Genomic DNA, 23,054 nt, shown 5'->3' with positions numbered 1-23,054 from the left:
AGATTCAGAAAGCTCAACGTGCATATCTGTGTACATTTCTGCAACAACAAAATAAATCATTACCATAAAATAAAGAATTGCATCAAAATTTGTTCAATAACTGGCATACTGAAAGTGAAATCACTGGGAAAAACTGGGTGGATCTCACTCCACTGCATTTATATCATACATATAACAATGTGGTGAAGAATTTGGATGCTCTTTCAGTCAGATGTCGCAGTCATCAAGATCTGCTCATTTCCACAGAGTCACCAACAGTTGGGCTGAGCTGGATTCTTGTGGAGGTGAACTGAAATGCAAAAAGCCTGCAGGGGAAGCCTGACAATAATGTAGCAACAGTCTGCTGGTGCACAGGATGCCAGCCTGGAAAGAGAAAGTGATTGGCTACATATTAAAAATAACTTTTATCTGGCCAGATACACTTGGCACCCTGAGATAGGAGAGTGGAGATAAAAAGACTGGAATTCTTTTTAATGTTCATCCAATGAGAGTTAAAATATCCTCAAATCATCTGCAATTAACAGTCTGCAGTTCAACCTTCTGCTCGGGGTGTCATCTCGTCTCCAAAGCAAAATAGGAGTAAGGCTGCCAAAAAAAGAAGCATGTTTGGGACACACAGTGGGAAATGGTGTCAGGATAGATAGATAGATAGATAGATAGATAGATAGATAGATAGATAGATAGATAGATAGATAGATAGATAGATAGATAGATAGATAGATAGATAGATAGATAGATAGATAGATAGAAACAGAACTCTGTAATATATTCAGACATCCTGCAGATGGCGACACCTCAGCACATTTTCCTCATTAATGCCTCCTATCCAAATCACACATGCGAAATGTTCAAAAAGGTAGAGTCATGGAGTTCATGTGCTCATTAATATAGATTTTCTGCCTATTTTCAGCTAATCAAAAAATACTGTAGCATGCATGCGACATCCGCTCTCCTGTGGCCCACCATCAAATTGGACACACTCCAATATGCTGGGAAAAGAAACAGGACACGTGCTGCCAAGTCTGTTGGATTGGTTTGAGTGCATACTGACAAGAAAGGCCTGGCGACACAGCAAGAAGGTGACAGTATTAAAGATATGAACTCACTATTGTGCACAGGAAGCACAGGAGGTGTTTGTCTCCTTTAACAGTGCATATACACGCCATCCATCATGAGGGATGTGTTTCTTTTCCCTTGATTCATCAGGAAATCCTGCCAGTTGGATCCTCTCCCAGTCATTACTAACAAGCCTCTCATACCCCTTCATTTCCTGATTTCTTTTTTATTTTCTCCATAACATCCTCGTGTTGCGCCAATGCTGAATATTTGGTATTGTGACTAGTCTCTGCGGACCTCCTGACTGACAGAGTTCAGACATCACCACTTCCACTGGTGGCCATATTATCTTCTGTCAGTCCATGGCTGTTGCTAAGTAACTTGGAAATGCCTATGCCAGCTGTCAGCATCTCACAGTCACAGTTATTTACAAATGACGCTTTTTTTACTGCTGTGATGGCAATGAGGACCTATAATTCAACCACACCGCAGTATAATTTAATAGCTATGGTTTCTGATAAATTCAGATGAAAACCATGGGGATGCTTGGAAAGGAAATTTTCCATGAAAAATCTGCATATAGTTAACAAAAGGGTGAGGTATTTGAGAGAATAATGTCAGCAAAGATCACCCTATGAGCAAGCAAAGTTCACTGGTGTTCTGCTATTCATAAGCCCTGAAGAAAACAAACACATTTTTTTTAAAGCTGGACAGGAAATGCCACTTTGACGATAACCAGCAGTCAATATCTGCAGAAAAACACCTCGAGACAATACTGAAAAGGTGGGCAAGGAACCAAAACTACAGATAATAAAAACATGTCTTGTTGTGTGTCTAGTAAGTGCTATTTTAATTTAACTTAGATTTGAAGTTTCTCTGTATGCTCCATACATTTTGTGCAGGCTGGCTGAATGAATGAATGCAAAAACAACATGAAGATGTTTTTTGCTCTGCTTCAAGTTACTTATAAAGAGCTGCGTTCAAAGGGAAAAACTCAGTGTGTGACAGGTGAATGGGGAAGTGACTCCACTGAAGATACAACTGGCAGCTCCTGCAGGTACCATGAAAGCATCACCTGCAGAACTGGAGTTTCCGGAGTGATACGGAAAGAGGAAAAAGAGAGTATGTGTGCATACAAATGTTTGTGAATTACACAACTCTTAACAGACTTGCTCCTTTGTAGGGGTGCTCCTGGGTCCAAGAGCTTCATTCATCCTACTGGGATGTGGATTTTCTGTGGGCCCCTGGAATAATCACCATCTTTCACACCACCAACAGTCTTACAGCAAAAACAACTACATAACTGCATTTTAAGATCTGTCTTGATTTTTAGTTTGTGTTAGTTTAGCTAAATTTTTAGTGTTAGAATTTTACAAGTACTCAAATTGCTTACAAAAATAAAAGACTTTTAAGGGAACTGGAGGCGTTTGGTTCCCCTGAGGCCAGAGTACATCCCTGGTAGGACGTGAAGGATGTGAGGGACGCACACTATCCCCTGCACCTGCCATTTACCACCCTAAAGAAATCGCGGTCGGAAAAAGCCGAGTATAGCCGAACACAGAACGAACCCCCTCCCTCCTCAATCCTCCTCTTTCAGTCGTGGTGCAAGCAGCCATGTTGCCGCGAGCTTGTTCCGGTATCAGGGCAGGATCGTGCGCATAGACTGCATTCGGGCGCAGCTCCTCGCCTCTCTCCCCCTGTCGCCCGTGACACGCTCCTCCTAACAAGAAAACCCCAGTTTACCGATAATGGATTTTACAACTTGATGATTCCTCCTTCAGTCGTCTGGTCACGGGAATAACAGCGGTCGGTGTTCCGACAGGACGAACTGGTATATCGCCACACTGCAGTGCAGCACTGGTGAACGACCTTATTCCAATCACGCAACACAAGGAAGAGCGCCGGTGATTTCCGTGGATTTTGAGTTTTGTGGGTTGCTCTGTGGCAGTCACCGCCGCTGCGGCCGCAGGGTAATAAGCTAACTAGCTAGCTTTGCTGCGAAAGAAACACTGAATTAGCTAGCTACATTGGCTAATATTGACCAGCCAGTTAGCTAGCGCAACAAATTAATTCGTGTTTCCCACCTGCCATGTGACCATTTTACATGGTGCTGCTTTTATTTTTTCGGATACACTACCCCGAATATCTCACTGGGAACATTTTGAATTGTTTTGTGTGAGTTGGGAAGGTCGAGACCTCGCCGGGAATAACTTTGGCCTGAAAGTTTGTAGACCCTGGACCTGGTTTAAAACCTGAAAGGAAACGTCTTTGCCACGAAAAAAGAAAAGCAGACGTCGACACTGCGCTATGAAAACGACGCTGGACAAAAACTAGTTGTAGATTTCGGCGACAGTTTGGGCTTCCTTAGACGTTAGTTAGCAACCTTACAGGTTAGCATGCTAGCACCTAATTGAACCTTGTCTTGTTCAATACAACCGTTGCCCAACTTTTCTTCAAGCTAGCCCAAGTAGCTAGCTGGCCAAAACGTCAAAGCATCAGGCTGATAGCTCGCTGGTCACCATCGGCGCTGATTCATGCTAATTGGGAACTGAATGCTTTTACACCTAGACCGAAGCTAAAGAAGATATTTGCCTTTTCCTGTTTTGTGACTGCTGGCAAACATGGGACGTGCGGTTGCTGCTAGCTAGTTTCTAGCTAGCTGGCTAACTCGGCTAGCCGCTGATGTGGGATTCAACTTGTTGATTCACGGGCTATCTGTCGTGCTGCTAGCTGGCTAGCACTGGACATCTGTTGGAAATTTCCCTCTACCATCAACTACACAGGGCTTAAATGCACAATAGACACTGAAGAGTCGTTCTTGTTTCACCGCTCCTTTCCCCTTTTTGGCAACTTCAAGTCTTTCAAAAATGTCAACAAGGATACCACTGGTGCAAGTTATTGAAAATTCGACTGGGCAGGTAAGACATACATCAAATATAATTCTCCGATATAATGTTACAGATGATATGTATCCAGATATCTACTTTATTTTGAAATTTGCTGCGGATAGGGCCCCTAGTTAGCCTCCCAGTGTCTTTGCTTGTCCCTTTGCTTTTTCTCTGTCTCTGTTGTCTTTGCCATGCAGCAGTGATTCACCAGCTTGCCTACGCACTCATACTGGATTTCCCACTCCTTGCAGAATAGAAGAACAAATTTAGGTTTCTGTTTAGTCTGTGTGTTGGGGCATGTCCTCCTACTTGACTCTTCATTACTCTGACCTGTTGCAATACACACAATCCTGTCAGGCAGTTCCACGTGAATTCTCTACAGCTGACAGGACAGAAACCCAGCATCCACATATTATCCAGATGCATTACTATTTCATCATAGTACACGACTGTATTACCAGTGTTTAATATGTACCTCTGGCAATTGGAAACACTCATAATCCATTGTTTTAAGTGCCAAAACAATCAAGTGGTGTTTGGGAAACCTCCATTTTCCAAGAGAGAAGATGGTTGATTTTTGTTGGAGACCGTTTTTAACTTTTAATATTGGTGTGTAACTTCTGTCTTGCAAGCATGCCCTTAAAGTTCCTTGAATTTCAATGTTTTTGGTGCAAATGCAAACTTGTAAGAAACAAACCTATCTTTCATTGATTACTAAATAGATATTACACAGTACACAGGGTGATTAAAGGCTCTCACAAAGAATACACATGCTCTTTTGACCTAGAACAACTGACCCTTATCCAGAGGCCATAGGGCTCCTAAACAAACTGTAAATGCTGTTAATACATGTATCATATTGCAAAGGACTTTGGGAGCTGTAGATCCAAAGAGATTGTGTATTTCACACTTACATGTTAGTTGACTAGAAAAACACCTCGGTAGTGGACTTAAAAGTTTAAAGTACAAAGAAACTCTTTGGCTGTGCTCTGTGAATCATTATTAGACGGTCAGAACAAAGCCCTTGCTTCTAAGACTACAGTATCCGTCTTAATATTGTTGACATTTTTATCTGTAGATTCATTGTAGTTATGAAAAACCACATGCACTCACATGAAAGCCATTATAGTTTCTGATACAGACCATGACTTGCATTACTTGGACAGCTGTTGACAAGAATCATGTGTCGAAAAATCTCTCAAGAGCATTGGATGGAAAAATTTGTGTCTGCATGTCAGCAGAGTAGCCAGTGGATGATGTCGGCACGTGTGCTGAGCTAAATGCATTTCTATATTTGTGTTGCTCAAGTATCTATAAGTATATGAACGCTGCTGCTGTGAGTGTTTGCTATGATACTGTTTTAGCAGTTGGTCAGCAGTTTTCATGAATATAGCAATATACATAGAGCAAAACGTTTTTGGTTAAAAAAGAGTTAATAACACTGACACTGTCTATTAAAGAAATATAACATGATCAGTAAGAGGAGTGTTATTAAATGGTGATTTTTCGATCTGTCCCAATCTGAGCTGCACCCTCTGTCAAACAGTTTTCTACCTGAAATACTGAAAGCCCAACCCAGGTGTGTAAACTGTTCCTGCACAGAGCCAGCCAGACTGCAGAGTTGCTCTTACCAGCCAGCACAGAAACCTGTTGGTGCTGGAGACTGAAAAGGTCAAATGATTTAGTCTGTCTTCACTTCTTGTACTAATGAAATGCTGACGGAAGTTGTCTGTTGTTACCATGATCTCACAGGACACACACTGCTGTTTGTGTGGTTTATCTCACGGAATGGATCACTACTTCACGTACAGGACAGTAGATCAGCAAATAGACTGGTATGAATGTAGTTAGGTAGGTAAGTAAGTGTTAGCAAGAAAGTATACACACACAGTGACACATTTATATTCTTACGTGACTACACCCTTACCTGGAACTGCGGTCATTAACAATACAGTTCATTATATAACTCTTTGACTGTAGTACACACACACACACACACACACACACACACACACACACACACACACACACACACACACACACACACACACACACAGGGCCTCTCCATATCCAAATAAGGTTGATATCATAGTTAAAGTTTGGTGTATTTTTAACATATTGGTATAACGCACATGTGAGCATTAACCTTGAATAATAGCAAACCTCCATTAAATTCAACAAGACCACTGTTTTAGCCTTTGCAGAGGGTCCTGGCAAAGAACAGGCAAAACAAAAACAGTTCATCAGAAAAGTTGTACCTGGCTCTAGGCAACATTGTCCAGCCACACAATGTGATGACCAGTCAAGTACTTGCAAGCATGTATATTGGGTAGAATACCCTGTAGTGTGTAATGTGTGGCATTTGTCCACAAGCCGCATGATGCTTGTAGGGAGATGAACTGCTGCTGTGATAACTTTTAACAGTTGCAGACTCAAGCAAGAGTATAAACCAAAGTCCAGTATCTTGTGGATTAATAACCCTCAAGCTGAACTTCCTGGTCGGCCTTGTTTGTGTACTCTTTAGATACACGCCTGTACCAATAGAGGCCCTTGTGTTGTTTTGCTGTAGTGCTGTTGTTGGTCTGAATACACCCTTACTCATCCTACAGTACCAAGTGAGGATTTAGAGGTGAAAGAAAATGTTTGGGGTCATGGCAAGTCCTCAACTGGGTTTGTAGGCAAAAGGTCACGGATGGGTACTCTCACACACAGTCTGTATTAAAGCCCACATATAGGAAGTCTTTGGTGAGAGGTCTTGAGATGCAAGACGAAATGTCACCGGGCATGAAGACGGGCTCAATGTTGACATGACACTCTCTTTTCCCATCACAGACTTCAGTGTTATACTTTGATCTGGTAATTCAGTGTGCTATTTGATAAAAGCAGATATCCTTTAAATATCCTCACCTTGTATCGGCAACCAGACTGCTTAACTAGAATGGAGGGGCTGTTTATTGTAATATTTCACGCCAGGTTATCCCAATAGTGATTTGCTGGAGTTGGATAGAAAGTTTACATGCCCTTTTCACAGATGTCAGATTTTCTTAAAATTTCACAATTTGCCTCAGGGGCTTTACAATCTCTCCAGCATGACACCCTCTGTCCTTAAACCCACACAGGTTAGAGCCACAGAGGAGGGATTCAAATATTGATGGAAATATTGATGGAACAAAACGCAGACAAAGTAAGCTGTAAGTTAATGGTAACTAAAGTCTGGGGGTGGGGTTGCGGGGATTTGCATAGTAAAAGATACTGACCAAGACAGGCTGCCACCCTGTCATCATAAACAGGCGCTGGGCACATATAAGAAAGCTGTGAAATGTAGATAGGCCAAGTGACTTGTGACATCTCTCGGAGTTCTGACAGCGTGAAATTGCAGTTATGTTGAGTGACTTTGATCTGTCATGTTACACAAGGTTTGGTTCTGGCTTTTAGTTTGAGGAACCTCTTTGAATATGACACTCATTATCAGTGTGACAACAGATCGTTGTAGGTTCAGTGATAAAGACGCTTTTTTTAAACATACAAAGTACAACGTATGCTGTCTCAGAAACCATTTGCTATTAAATTATTGCAGTAAAATTTTCCAAAATGTGATGCTGCATAACTTGTGTTAACATGTTTGCTGTAGGTTTGCACTCTTTGTCCACTTCCCCAGACACAATCTCTTGATTGTCTGATTTCCTGTTTTACAATGTTCCCTCTCTATTCATTGAGCCACGTCTTCTGAAAAGACAGACTAATGCAGCCAGAAATACTGGTCTGCCTCTTCAATTGTTACTTCATCCTCCATTTCATTGTTTGGGTAGTTGCACACTAGTCGAGCAAACTGGATCCTCCCCACATGGAGGTGTCATGGGTTTGAACCATTAATTTATCCAACTGAGGCATTTCCTCATTGTAGAAGTCATGTCGGGGGAAACAAGAAACTAACAAGGACTTTGAGTGTTCACATTGGGTTAACCCAAGAATTATTTATTCTTAACGGTCTGTCCCCAATGGAAGTAAAACAAGGAACAAGGAAATAAAGCAGAAATCACAAGGTGGCCCATATAAAGCCTTACCTGCCAGGTGTATTTCAAGTGACACCAGCAATCTCAGTCCTTCAATAAAGGCAAGGCAAAGGACCCCCAAAAACTTGGAAAATGGTGAGAACCATAGGCCCTTAACGGAAGCCACCTTTCCAAGATAGCTCAGTGTGCAGTCTTCTTTTTAACCAAGCTAATGATTGCTGTTTAATTCCGCCTACGAGTACAAACTTGGCCTCACTGAAAATTGTCCTGCTTGTACGCTACTTTATCAAGCAGGAAAAATGGGGATGGGATCTGTGGGATTCCTGTGGGACGGTAGGACTATTACATTTTACTGGAGGGCTTGGTACCAGATGGGAATAAGGAGAATCATCTGACAGTAATTTTATGCACCGCAACGGGAGAAGCCTCCACATTCTCATATAAACACTTAAAAGCATTGCCTATCTAGTTAAGACTTAGCTGGGACCTTCGAGCTGCCTGATTATCATAGGTAGATGTAGTTATCTGCAACCTAAAATAAACTTTATTATTAGTATTGTATTTTCAAATTTCATGACTGCATCATGTCTCATAAAAGTTTGGACAGGGATCAGAAAAAACTGGGAAATTTGTGTAATGCTCAAAAAGCACCTGGTTGGAACATTCCACAAGTAAACGGGTTAATTGGTGACGGGATTGTGTAAAGGCCATTACTACATGAGCCCGGGAACACTTCACAAAAACCATTGTCAGTAAATAGTTTGTCGCTCCATCTACAAGTTAAGACTCGACCATACAAATTAAGAGCCACATATCAACAACATCCGGAAACACTTCTGACTGCTCTGAGCCCAAGCTCATCAGAGATGCTCTGACACAAAGTGGATGCAGACAAGTCCACATTTCATATAGTTTTTGGAAATCATTGATGTTGTTTTCTCCAGCTAAAGAGGTTAAGGTTGATCCAGATTATCATTGCAAATTGCAAAAGTCAGCATCTGTGATGGTATGGGGCTGCATTGGTGCCCATAGCATGGGTAACCTGCACATCTCTAAAGGCACCATTAATGCTGCCATCCAGATGCCATCTTTTTCAGGGACGTCCCCATTTATTTCAGCAAGACAATGCCAAGCCATGTTCTGCACGTTACAACAGAGTGGCTGCACAGTGAAAGAGTGCAGGTACTGGACTGGCCTGCCTGCATCCAGACCTGTGGTGAATAATGAAGCACAAAATACGACAACGCAGACCCTGGACAATTGAGCAACTGAAGTTGTATATCAAACAGTAAAGGGAAAGACTTCAACACTTAGTGTCCTCAGTTCCCAAATGCTTCCTGAGGAGCTGTAACACTGTACTAAACTTGTCCCTGTCTCAAGTTTTTTGGAACACGTTGCAAACATCAAATTCAGCATGAGTGTATATTTACAAAGAGACAATAAAGTTGATCAGTTTACACATTAAATATCTTCCCTTTCTTTGAAAAGGATTTTCAAATTACTGCATTCTATGTTTATGTTTTACACAACCTTTTTGGAATCAGGGTTGTATCTAAACACACAAACGTTATACTTACTTGCAGTATTTCTCATCCAGGCATTAGTTGATTTTTTTGAGGTTTTAAATCCTCAGTCATCAAAAACAAGGCAAATTAACAATGCTCAAGATTTGTCTCACTGTAAAATGTATTTTATATCACATGGCCTTTTCTAAGCTTGGTAAGAGAAATAACCTCTGAGTTCCGATTCATTTTTGCAGATTCTCACATTTCCTTTCCCATTTTTGGAATGCAAATGCGATTATTGAACTAGAGACATGCCAGGGGCAGTATCCGTATATTTATTTATGAGGTCAAAATCATAACGTATAAATCTTGTCATTCCTTGGCCCTAGTTTCTCGTCTTTATGGCTTTGACCTTTGTAACCTGCACTACGACTGAAAAGTTGACAGAGGGAAGTTCAAAATGCTGTCAAGCACCACAGCAACAGAAGGCAAAGCAAACAGTGTATTGGAAATATGAGGTTAGCTGAGCACACTTTGATGTATTTCACCTGACACTTTGGGAGTGTGAAAGCCTCACAGAGAATTTCCCAGCGAGCTGCTGGACTGGAAATTCAGTATAGATGAGAGAGAGACACTCTGAATGTGTGAGTACACTGACAGATATTTTGCTGAAGACGTTTTATTTTTTTAATATTCTGGTGTTCACCTTTTTTGCCTGTCTTTATTCATGCTCCCCTTGAGTCATCTTGTAAGCGATCTATAAAGCACACACACACACAGGGGCACACACATGTACACGTTGCTGTTACGCCCAGGAAACCATAAATTATGCCTCTCTCCTTAGCAGACCAGTCACTAGGCAGATGAACAGAAAGACAAAACTAGCCAGGGCCCTAGCAACAGAGAACCTGCTGCAAACACACACACACGCACACACACACACACACACACACACACACACACACACACACACACACACACACACACACACACACAAGATCATTCACTCCATCACATTCATATTTGTTCTTGCCAGCACACACACTAGCAGTCCTTCATTTTCCCCGCTCAGACTGGCACATGCAGTCACTTGTTAATTGGATTGGAATTACATTTGGATTCACTGACTTCTGTTTGCCATTTATACCTGGAGCTCCAGTGGACACACAGATATAGGACAGGCAGATGCTACCTGGGTGTTCAACCAGCAGTGCAGTGAAGTTCAGTGCTTTGTGTACTATGTATTGAATTGTGTAGAGGAGAAGGGTAAAACAGGCCTTTCCTGTTGAGCCGAGTGGTAGGTGTGGCAACTAACTGTAGACCTGCGACTTGAAGGCCTTGATGTCATTTAGGTGAAGGCGTGTGGACTCCTGTCTCACCGCTTCAAAGTAATTCGGTCTTTCTATTTTGTCCTCTGGTGTCAGTCTGTTGTTAGTGTTGTGTTCTTTTGATCAAATGTGTCTGTTTTGATGTCCAGGAAAGGTCACATGAATACTTTAGGGACCTGATTAATTTGTCAAAGATTAGATTAAGTACAAACCAAGTGTACACACCAAGGTTCTATGTTTTGTCTTTATAGTTTGTGGGCTTTCTGTTAGCCTCTGGAGGATAACTTGTGTGCAGTAAAACTGACATATTAGCTTGTATATTGGTCATTGTCTAACATCAGTGCACATTTTCAAGAAGTGCTTTTAAGTACACAGCTGCTGGTAAACATTCAAGCCTCCATTGTGCCCTCAGTGCTGCACCCAAGAAGTAGTAACGTGGCTTTTTCTCCAAAACACATTTCCCAAGGCTAAGGCAATGTTTGTCAGAAGTGTTTGTTGTGGCGTTACTCACACTACAACTTGACTCACTCGACAGTTTTTGAAACAAAGCTAGTTTAAAATGCTTTGACTAGCCCAAGCTGTTGCCCAGTTTGATTCTGAGGCTTTAACCTGGGTCCCTTTACCTCTCGTATCTGGTAGGATTAGCTGTATCCAGTGGAGGAAACTCTCTGATCTCTGCTGAGTCACACGGATTCAGAACTCCAGGCAGAGTGGAAACGTTTGGTTAGTTGGGGTTCAAATCACGTAGCGGGAACCAAGAATAACTAAGCCGCCACGATCAGGCTAATAATTCTGATTATGGAGTGTACACCCAAGCGTTGTTGCAGTCTTGCTACTTGAACCAAATTGCTTGATTGAATGTATCCACAAAGTCAGAGTGGGCTTTGTAATCACAAAATATCAAACCTAATTTATCTTTGATTATAATTTTCAGTATTTTCCATATTTAGATATGCAAAGATTTTCTTCTGTACTGGTTTGCTGTGATTTAACCATGCAACAAATGCATCGTGCTATTCATTAAGTCACAAAACCACTATTTCATGGTTCCCACATGAACGCCACATGAGTCCACATGATGAGACATGATAAGCTACTGAGTTCATAGATGCCCAAACAATAGTCATACTTACACTGTCAGTGTGTGTGGCATTAAATGAAATAACACCAGTGCTCTTTTTTTTTCCTTTGGTTGTTTTACTTTTAAAAGATTTGTCACTATATCTATATGTTTATTCACCAGCTTTTCATATCTGCCACCATGTGAAAGCTACGCAGACCTGTTTACTGTGGCTTGCACTCACACACACAGTTGCATTGTAGTAGAACAAGACCACGCAAGGACGGGCTGTGCAGTGTGTCCCAACTGTGACAGCAACAGAGCAAACAGGAGCTCTGAATTGATTTGACACACACGTGTGTGCACGCACACACACACACACACACACACACACACACACACACACACACACACACACAAATATACGCATACCTTGGGAGCTAGGGTAATCCAGTTAAAGAGAACACACACACACACACACACACACACACACACACACGACTCTACATTCACAGCAAACTGAGACCCAGCGTGACACCACCTTGCTAAAGTAAGGGGCCTCTCACAGATTTACTTAGCTCTTAGCCTTGTGTGTGTGCACATATACACACACTCCAGCTATACTGTACATTGATATTGTCCTGCAGAGTTTTAGAAGAGTTTACAAAGGAGGACGGCAGACAAGCTATAGTGTGATAGTTAAGGACAGACTGGGGTTTGGTTCAACCGGCACTGCTTTTGGCCTATAATGGTTTAGGTTTAACATAAAATGTTCAAAAGTCTTCAACTGACCCCAATCAGTACTCAAGCCTCTATACGACCAACGTGAGCAAATGTGGCCATCAGCAAAAAAAAGATTGGCTGTTTCACTATGCAGTAACATTTCTGTGAGGCATTTTGGCAACTTTGAAGCTTGCGTCCTTTTAATTTCTGTCTCATTAGAGCGGTTGTTCACATGAGTATGCCAAAGTTATCTCCTGTTGGGATTTCCTTGTAATTAACTAGCAGTTCCAGTTGGTAGCTGTGGTTTCAGCTGTAATGGATGTTTATATCTAAAAGTCACCATGTAGAAAGTAAATTGTGGTGGTTAAGAACAGCTCCTCTGTTAAGTCTGATTTTCTTTGACCATCGTCTGATATGCCACTGTGTAGTAATATCAGGATACTTCACACTACGCGCTCCTATTCAACCACATGAAACTCTTTGTCACGTGTCTTTCTTTTCTTGAAGCCTATCTTGCCTTTAAAGAGAAGCATAAATAGAAACATAAACATATGAATAGATGGGGAGGAAGAAAAAGAATGGTGGGGGAGGAGGGGGGGAGGGAGGGAGGGAGGGAAGAAGAGAAAATGAAGGAAGGATGAAAGAGACACAAATCAACATTGAGATAGAGGGCAGGATTCAGCAAGCGACAAATCTCCATGGCAACACAGCCATCACGACCTAGAGTTGGGAGGTGTGTGTGTGTGTGTGTGTGTGTGTGTGTGTGTGTGTGTGTGTGTGTGTGTGTGTGTGTGTGTGTGTGTGTGTGTGTGTGTCCCACCCACAAATTTCAGTATAATGCAGCAGCTTTTTGTATGTGGTTGCGTTGTGTGTTCAATAAAGATACATAACATCTATAATTTTGCAAAGTGTCAAATTGACTTTGAGGATTGATTATATAAAAAATGGTTTAAATATAAGGTATTTAGCTTTAAATTTGTTTTAAGGCAAAAAATAAATAGATAAAAAAAATCTCCTGCATAGGCCCATCTGTTTTTAGTGCCTCAGTTTTACCTTGCCCAACACAGGAATATAAATGATGAAAATTCCATTATAGTAGCTTAGGTTGACACAGAGAGCTATGGCAATTTGAACAGCGGTGCTGTTGTCAAGGATGTTGGTGAGCAGGAGTTTTATAAAGCAGAAAAGAAAAGCTCAAGAAGTTTTTTTTTGTACGAGTGCTACCGCCCTTTCAGCCAAATTAAGCCCACTTAGCCAGGATTAATTAATAAGCTGAATTTTTTGTGACATTTATAGTTAACGAAAATTGTGCTCATTAACTACACTTTGGTTTGTAGCAAATTACAGCATGCGGATGGTTACAGATGATGCAGATTGTATGTCAAATGAGTTTTATGAAAGCAATCTATAGGCCTGACAGTAATCTCAGATGTATCTGACATTGCATTGTTTTTTTCATCCTTTTGGACACACAGGCTTCCAGTTCGGACTGCATGTCAGTGTAAATTGCTTGCTAAAACCATTTCAGCTCTGCCATTATCATTCACAGAATGTGTGGAGAATAGATTAAATTCAGTAGCAGCAGTGTTAAAAAGGGCACCTCAAAACTCAATGTGTTTCTCTGGATTAGATCTTAATGATTGGACAACCAATCAGAGAGTTATTTGGAGCTTTAATTAATGCTATTAGTACTATGTTGAAATTATCCAGCCTTCTAAAAAAATCTTAACGTTGTCCTAAATTACTATCACCACTTTTACTTGAATCATTTTTGATAATAACTCTTAATCTATTGTTAACATTCTATTGATTCTAAATATATTGTCCCGAGCCCAGTCTACCCCTAAGTAGGGGGAAATGGTCTCTTGCAGTGTGCAAGTGTTCAGACCTTTAGTTTAACCTCATAAATTGGTTTTCAGCTCATTACTCTTAAATTTAATTAAATTTGATATAGCTTTTCCCCCCATGGTTATAATTGTCTTCAGCGTTCCGCTGAGCTCTTCCTCCAAGTCCCCGATGACAAACCGAAGTCGTCGTTGGGCAGGAAGCGACAGAGTTGTTAATTTGTAGTTAATTCTTTCAAATGAAAGGGAACAGTGTGATTACATTTAATTGTTAACTGCAGGTTGTGATGTGGCATTTAAAAAAAACCAATCATGTAAACACCATGTAATAATAGCTGCCAATGAGCCATCAGCTTTTTGATTGCCTAAGTTGTCAGAAAAGATGCTGTGTTTTAATTGTATATAATCGGAGTAATAATGGGTCTGTGTAATTATACCTCATATTTTCGAATTGAACACGTGCAAAAATCGACATACATATGGACACATTTTGCACAATACAGTAAAAATGTGTCTCAGCAGAGTAAACAATGATAGACGCATTGGTTTTCAATTATGACTGCAGAATGAGGTAATGTAAGGCGAAGCAGTCTACTCAGCAGCGGGCTGAAAGATCATCTGGAAGCCTCATCAGATTATAGCTGATGGTTGATCAATAGGATCTGGCGATGCTGTCAGTTGGATGGGAGAGAGCGTTTTTCAGTGTTGTAAATGGTGTTTAGTCTCTTCAGCGTGGCCTGGTGTTTCATGTTCATATCTCAAAGTGTGTGTTTTTAAGATCCTCCTCCTTTTATTATCCCTATTTGCCTTCCTACTGTTGATGACATATTTGTCTATCTTGCATTTGGGTTGAGCTGTCTCTTGATAGTAATGTGCTGCACACACTTCATGTGCGGCTCTCCTTTCGGGTCACTTTTTGAATGGCACTGTGTAAAATTCCATCTGGTCGTATCTGAGTGGCTTCCTCCAGAACTCAGATTAGTAAAGGTCAGTGATAATGAGGCTTGAGTCAAAACACGACCGGTACTGCCTTGGATTAACATTGCTGCCGTGTGTGTGTGTGTGTGTGTGTGTGTGTGTGTGTGTGTGTGTGTGCATATGTGTTTTGGTCATGTGCACATGCTCGTGTTTGCAGTGTGGCAGTAAATGGCTCTCAGCTGCAAACATCTTGTCAGTGACTTTCCGTGTGTGTGTTGGGAGGGAGTCTGAATTGTTGGGCCGGATATAAACACTATGCTAATGGTCTCTCCACACGGTAGGCGAAGAACATCAAAGACTGTCTCCCCCATCTGACAGACTTGACACACGGTAACCAATGAACATGGGTTGAGAGCAAATTGTGCTTTGCTTTATTACATTTTGAATGGTGCTTGTTGTAGAAACTGGCAGCAAATCAAGCCTCGAAATCACAAATAACTTGGAAACAAATGTAATTAAGACATCATCCAAGTCAGTTCACTGAATTGCGAAATTAAAAACACATCAGATAAAGGAATCAGTTTTTAAAGATAGAAAAGTGGCAGGAGAAGGGCTATAGCTTTAACCAGATACATATACACACTCTTATGATTTAAAATAAAAGGATGTTTACAAAGAAATGTACATATGCTTCGATGTCTATAGACAAACCGAGCTGCTGATTTGTGTGTTGTGTTCTCTTATGTTCTGGTGCCAGTACTGTGCTGGCAGAGTGGAACTGAACACACACTCCAGCCTCTACAGTCTGCATGTGGAAGTGCTGTATGGAGAAGACTATCATATGTAAAGTAACCATGCAGGCCAGCCAAACCTGTTAAGCGTTTTTACACAGCCTTGCTTACTGCTCCCAGTTCAGTGTCACCTGATGAGGTCAACCATGTTACATTTATGTGTCTTTGAGCCTTGTGTGTCCAATTTTACTCCTCTGACCTCTGTTTTCAGGAGAGGTCCCTTCATCTGTTATGAATGTCATCAACAAACCATGTGTTTAACTCAAATATGTGTTCAACTGCAGTTTTCAGCCAATGTGAATATGGCAAATTAAGTTTCCTTTACTGGAATCTTACGTTTGTAAATTCTTTGCTAAACTGCGCATGTTTGCAGTTTCAAGTTCGTATTCATGAGTCACACACTACATCAGAGAGTAATGTGAGAACAAAACAATGATGTCACTTATTGTCCTCCAACACTTCTATAATTATAACTGAAGGGACAGAGGAGGTGTGTGTGTGTGTGTGTGTGTGTGTGTGTGTGTGTGTGTGTGTGTGTGTGTGTGTGTGTGTGTGTGTGTGTGTGTGTGTGTGTGTGTGTGTGTGTGTGTGTGTGTGTGTGTGTGTGCGCGCGTTGGGGGAGGGGGGTCGCTTAGCCTGCAGCTGCCCAAAAATGAAGGAAGAATCACAAGACAAAAATAGTCGGACATGAAAGAGGATAGGAGAGAAGACTAAAGAGTGGAGGACGGTGAAAGAGGGAAAGAACTCCGAGCTAACGCGCTTGAATTTTAACTTACTGTACTTTGTACAATGACTGTAGACTACGTAATGAAAAGTTAAGCCTGCTGACTGCAAGGGGGGGGGGTTAGCCAAAGACGGAAAGTTTGTCTCTGTCTACTGATCTTCATTTCATTTCACTAGTATAGTTCTACTCTGGTTAGGTGGTTAGGTTTCATTTCAGAGTAGCTCAGAGGAGAGCCTGAGAACCGTTTTCTTCATCATAAAAATGAATTCAAACTTGGTCAGTATAATCAAAAGTTTGGTTGTCCTGCATTGTCCTCATTATTTTTTGATTCCCTATATTACTACTCAGAAGGCTGCTTAAGGATAATAGAAGAGTCTGCCTAAAACTTTAATTTTAAATTCAGCCACTTGCTTTTTTCGGTGAGAAATAGCATGTTTGTAAAAGTTTCCATGCTCTCATCTTTGTTAGCACAAAAAAAAATGACATTCCTATTAATATTCATCACTACATTAGGACATTGATGCACGCATGATAACAAAGCATCTGCTTTGTTACTGGATTGACTTATTGATCCCCTAATATCTCTGGCAAACAGCTCAGCAGCATCAAACACAGGGGTACCGCTGTGTTGCAGCTGTGTTGTAGATGTCTCCACTGCTACATCCATAAAGCAACACATACTTACAGGTACATAATTGGGTAAATGGCCCCTAATGTGTTTTTTTTTAAACATTGTTAGGTTAGTTCTCTGTCTCAAGACATAAACATCTCAGGTTGTGTCTTAAGATACCTTAGGCTGGTCTTTACTTGCTAATAGTCACACTGCATTCAATATTAAAGGAATTACATTCTGTTTCCTTTAGCCAGTGCTGACATTGAAAGCTTTACCTGTCAGTCAGCACACTACACTTCAGTTTACTGGTCAACAGGTTATGCAGGAAATCAGACAATGGCTTTTACATACATTGTGGTAACTTTTCAGCACAAATGTGTCTGAATTTTATAAATAGTAAATTGTCCAGAGATGGATATAGATTTGCTTCTTCTAGAGGTTTCTTTGTCTGAAAATGAGGTCACATTGCTACATGGAAGGATCTTTTTAGTTTAATAGATGCATATTCACTGCAGAGCAGAGCAGCGAGATGCTTCTCTACAATGCACTGAGGCATTGTCCTGAGTGGCTGTTATCAGCTCTGGCGGAATGCAACGCCGCTGTGCCCAGTGGAGGTTGTAACCTGGTTACTTAAGTGCACATAAATGCGCAGAGAAAAGGCCATGGGACAAGCATTACTGTTTACCAATAGGAGTAAGGACTAAACCTAAGCTTTTTCAGAGTTTTTCAAGTGTAACTTTTGTATCTGGGCTCCTTTCAGTGTATCGGTTCTTGCATAAGGTGGTGGGTGCTATTGTCCTCAGATAATATCACAATGTTTCAGGATATTTATGACCTAATGAAATTCCTAAAGACAGAACCCACATTAGCTGTTAGCTCTCCTCGTACTTAACTGGGTGCGTCTGCTTACGTGTTGCAATAAGATTTTTTGTATTACCTCCCTTTGTTATTACAATCTTCTTGCACTTCTTGCATGTTTCCGGGGTTTGTTGTACTTCACATCTTTTGTAACCAAGCCACTTCTGCACATTTCCATATGTCCACATGCTGTTGTTGCTACCCTTTTTGAATTAACTCCAGTGCCAATGTTACACCGGTGTTACCATGAACATATACCATACATATACATATACCATAACCCCAGTGTTTCACAGCTTTTAAATTGCATCAATAGGATACCTTATTACTTTCTAGAATGAGGTGGGAGACACAAATGTTTTGTTGAGGGCAAAGTTTGACCTCCAGCCACTATTTTGGACAGCAATTCTCTCTGACAGGGAGTTAGATCACATAGGCTCTGTGAGGACAGCCCATCTGAATGAGAAATTGACTTTGTATGGTCAGATTGGGTCTCATTGTCTCAAATAGTGTCCACATATAACATATTGTCTGTCTCCCTCTCGCCCTCTACCACACGATCCAAAAATAAAAATCATTTGCTTCCCCCCTCAATCAAGGCCACATAAGGCCGTTCCTCTGTCCTCGGGGTTTAATGTAACGGTCATTTGTTTTTAATCCCCATTCCCCCTCATGTGCTAAATCTTAATCTGGCCTATTACACTTTATACAGGTCTGCACTGTCAGCATGAGGATGTGTGTGTGTGTGTGTGTGTGTGTGTGTGTGTGTGTGTGTGTGTGTGTGTGTGTGTGTGTGTGTGTGTGTGTGTGTGTGTGTGTGTGTGTGTGTGTGTGTGTGTGTGTGTGTGTGTGTGTGTGTGTGTGTGTGTGTGTGTGTGTGTGTGTGTGTGTGTGTGTGTGTGTGTATGGGGAGGGGGGGGCACAGACATTAGATCATACCATCTGGAGCAAGAAACACACAAACACAATGAAGCAATCCTTGTTTCCCATGGCCCAAGGAGGGGGAACGATGTTGATAGAAATGTGGTCTGTGGGTAATTTGTGACAGAGAGTGAGCCTCTAATTTGTTCAAGATAGAAAGCGATAATTAGGTGAATAAAATGACTGCTCGGTGTTGGAGGAAGAGAACAAGAGAAAGGGATGATTTGTACGAACCTTTTCACTCTGCGCCGACAGTGTGAATTTCACTGGACCGTCTCTCTCATCGGTGTCAAATCTCCGAGAGGTGTGGGTGACTTATGCCGCCGTGTGCATGTCTGTGTACCCGCACCAGTGTGTATTCTTGTATCTGTGCGCAGGCGTTTGTGTTTGCGTCTCGTCACCCTGGAGCCTGTCGTCCTCTCCTTTGACCCTGATCCCCATCACCTGTCCGCTCAGATCACACACACACACACACACACACACACACACACACACACACACACACACACACACACAATTGCTGTGACCCTTTCCTGGAGTTGAAACCCAATCGCAGTTGCCAACCATGCAAAACTTGCCAGCGCAGCAAGGTTTTGTTTTCTTTTTGCGGGTGTGCATATGACTCGAAAGACCTCCTGTCAGCCGTAAGATGAACTGAGGCAATTTTTTACTCGATGCTACCGTATAAAGAGACCATTAAAATAACTTTATACACTCCTGGCCTTGTGGGTTCAAATGAAAGTCACACGCATACAGTCAAGGAAGCATGGATAGAATATTATTTTATATTGCTATTCTTCTCAAGCTTACCAAAAGATGAATATTGTGTGTGGGCAGCGACTGGCTGTGGTGTGAAACATTAACCATAGTAAAACAGTGACAATATGAACAGACTCAGCTCGGTGTCCCAGCACATTTGCTTTGAATGTACAAAAGTGAACCAGCCTTATCAGACCGTATGCATAGTTTCTGTGTTTGACCGTGGCTCTTCGTGACGTGCTCATAACCCCGATATTAATTATTGCCATGTTACGTCAAACACCACCAGGAAAACTATAAATTTCAATGTTATTAGGAAAAGCATAAGTCATAGTCAGTGTTTTAACTACAAGTTTCATAAGACAGAACATGGAAGAAAATTACAATTATTTTTGCTAAAAATGTCCATCATGTATTTGTAATCAGTGCTTTTGCTTTTACTTTATTCACAGCTTTCCGTACATGTCGCAGTGGACATGTTGTTTTTTTTCCCCTAAAATGGTGTTTATGGTTGTCAGATGATCTTAGAGTGCAGCTTCCAATGACAGCTTCAGATTGGTTTAAAAAGCTTTACATTTGTAAGCTTTGTTGAGTGCTAAAGTGTTCTTCACCTTCCTTTTCTTTAACTTTAAGTCCACCTCGCTTGTGTTGTAGTTCTCTTTGAATCCTGGGAGATCCTGGTCAATATTGGCTGTTCATTCCTCGTTTCTTATCGTAATCTCGGTATCAGATTATAATGCGGTTTTTGTAACACCCTAAGAGTTGTGCGAAAGTGCTGCTCTAGCTCTATAGACCGATTCTCTTCTGATTGTTTGTAATCCATAATAAAATCTGAAAGCCCAAATGCCTGTATAATCTGGTCTAGTCTGCCTGAATACAGACAACTTGGACACTTATTTGAACTTAAATGTAATAGTTATTAATTGAAAACTGTGTTGTTTTGTTATGGATTTATGTGTATTTAAACCTACATAAATTTGTCAAAAAGTCATTTGTAATTTCGTTTCGTGTCACTTGTATGGATGAATGAAATTGTACTATTCTAACACAAAAATATCTCCTGAAATATAGGAGTGGGAGCGCTGAACATGAAATAGACATGAAATAAACCTTATCTGTCCTTAAAAGCTTTGACTGTCGCATAGATACAAAGTGGTGAGGACAGCTGATGGTCACTTTCTGTTACTTTCTGCCTCCCAGTCATTGTGTCCTCTTACGCATTGCCTTCCTTCTTCTCAGGAGTCCAAGTCATCTGGCCGCTCCAGCATGCCGCGATGTCGGAACTCCGTCGCCACGACCACATCAGATGACCAGCCGCACATTGGTAACTATCGGTTGCTAAAAACCATCGGCAAGGGCAACTTTGCCAAGGTCAAACTGGCACGACACGTCCTCACCGGAAAAGAGGTAGGCATGCATGCGCGCGCACGCTAGATTGATCTGAATGCTTTAATCTATTCTTTGGTTCCACTTACAGAGCGAGTGACTTTCTGAACTTTAGAGTTTTATCTTTAGCAACTTCTGGAGAAATGTTTACTTGTGACTCTTTATTAACTAAAAACTGCCTTGTCAGTGTTTCAATAACAAAGTCTGATTTCAGAAGTAGAAATAGAGAAATTTCTCTCTTGAAAATTGAGTCAGTCTAACACCAAACTGCTTTGACTGTTCTACTTAAAGCAAAGCTACCATGATAAATTGCTAGCAGGTGAGCAAACCTGCTGTAAGTGACAAATGGACTCCAAATGACTATTTCATCACCAAACTATTTAGAGTAGAGAAGAAGCCGCAGGTTTTTCTGATCAGCCAAGATGGTAAAAAACAAACAGGCACACATTATAAATGTTCAGCCAATGTTGAAAGTTTAATCTTCCTTCCTGGTTGCTGAGGATGGCGGGGCGTTCACGCTGTGACACACAGTAGGTCTGCTCTGATCCTGGCCTTGCATGGCTTTGGAGACGGTACATCTGCTGCAGGAGATTAGATCACCATTGTCAGCTTGAATAGAGAAGCCTAAATGTCTCCGGCTTACTGTGAATTCCAGATGTGATGTAACATGGTGGTCTGTCCCTTTAAGGGAAAACCTGAGTCTACAGTGAGCCCATGCCAGGCTCTGTCTGAGGCCCAGTCAAGTCAACTCTCGGTCTGTGTTTGCGAAAGAAAGAGAGAGAGCAAGAGAGGGGTGGGCGGGCTCTGTCAGTGTGTGACAGCTCTGTGCCTGACACCCTGATAACACTCCATGTGACTCGCTGGCGCGCACACACACACACACACACACACACACACACACAAAGAAAACAAGGCAGAGTCAGAGGGCATGAAAGAGTCAGACAGACAAGCACAACCAGAAAGAGGAGTGGACGAATGGATTTAGTTGGCAGTGAAAGAGAAAAATGGGAGAGAGAAATAGACCCCCCCTTTCTGTGTCCTTGTTGAGATAATTCTTTGTTTCCCTCGCCTTTCTCTTCTCTTGTTCTGTTTCATCTATCTTTTTTATGCCTCTGTGCCAGTGACAGCCATAGCCAGAGACATTATGTCTTCAGGTTGTCCGAATGTCAGTGCTGTAAGTACGTCTGTCCGTCCCATTCACGTGAAGGCAATTCCTCAGGAAAGCCTGGGGAGAGTTTCTTTGCATCCGGTGGTCTGTGGGCTGAAGGATGAGCTGATTAGATTTTGGTGGTCGAAGGTCAAGGTCACTGTGACCTCAGAAATGGTGTTTTTGGCCACAACTCAAGAATTTCTATGCTAATCATGACAAAATTTCAGACAAATGTCCAGTAAGATAAAATGAAGCTCAAAGCTCAGTTTCACACTGGCATCATAATGTTCTGCAAAAACTTTTCTGGTCGTCATTCAGCACCACAGGAAAAGAAGGGGAGATAGCGACCATATTTCACATTTGGTCAGATACTGAAGTGATGACACTCATCGTGGTTGGAAACTGTGGTGCTTGTATTCTGTGCTGCTGGGTTGAAGACGTGTGCAAAGCATCCATGTTATACACTCTGTAGCTTCTTTGCAGCAGCAGCCACATTGAAGTATTGTAGTCCACCACA

At 41.5% G+C, this 23,054-nt stretch overlaps 1 protein-coding gene across 12 annotated transcripts in view; it reads left to right on the top strand.

The window, feature by feature from the left end:
• The first annotated feature begins 2,667 nt into the window (after positions 1-2,667).
• Positions 2,668-23,054, top strand: part of mark2b (MAP/microtubule affinity-regulating kinase 2b) — a 52,006-nt gene continuing 31,619 nt past the window's right edge. For all 12 annotated transcript variants that reach the window (XM_070993676.1, XM_070993687.1, XM_070993683.1 and 9 more), the window contains exons 1-2: positions 2,668-3,974; positions 21,241-21,408. In XM_070993676.1, the coding sequence (XP_070849777.1) occupies positions 3,924-3,974; positions 21,241-21,408 (219 nt within the window). In that variant the 5' untranslated portion in view covers positions 2,668-3,923. The remainder of the gene's footprint in view (positions 3,975-21,240; positions 21,409-23,054) is intronic.

The sequence above is a fragment of the Chaetodon trifascialis genome, chromosome 23, assembly GCF_039877785.1.
Source record: "Chaetodon trifascialis isolate fChaTrf1 chromosome 23, fChaTrf1.hap1, whole genome shotgun sequence".
Taxonomy (NCBI): domain Eukaryota; kingdom Metazoa; phylum Chordata; class Actinopteri; order Chaetodontiformes; family Chaetodontidae; genus Chaetodon; species Chaetodon trifascialis.
The sequence above is the reverse complement of the archived record's forward strand: the minus strand, read 5'-3'. Positions and strand labels throughout refer to the sequence as shown.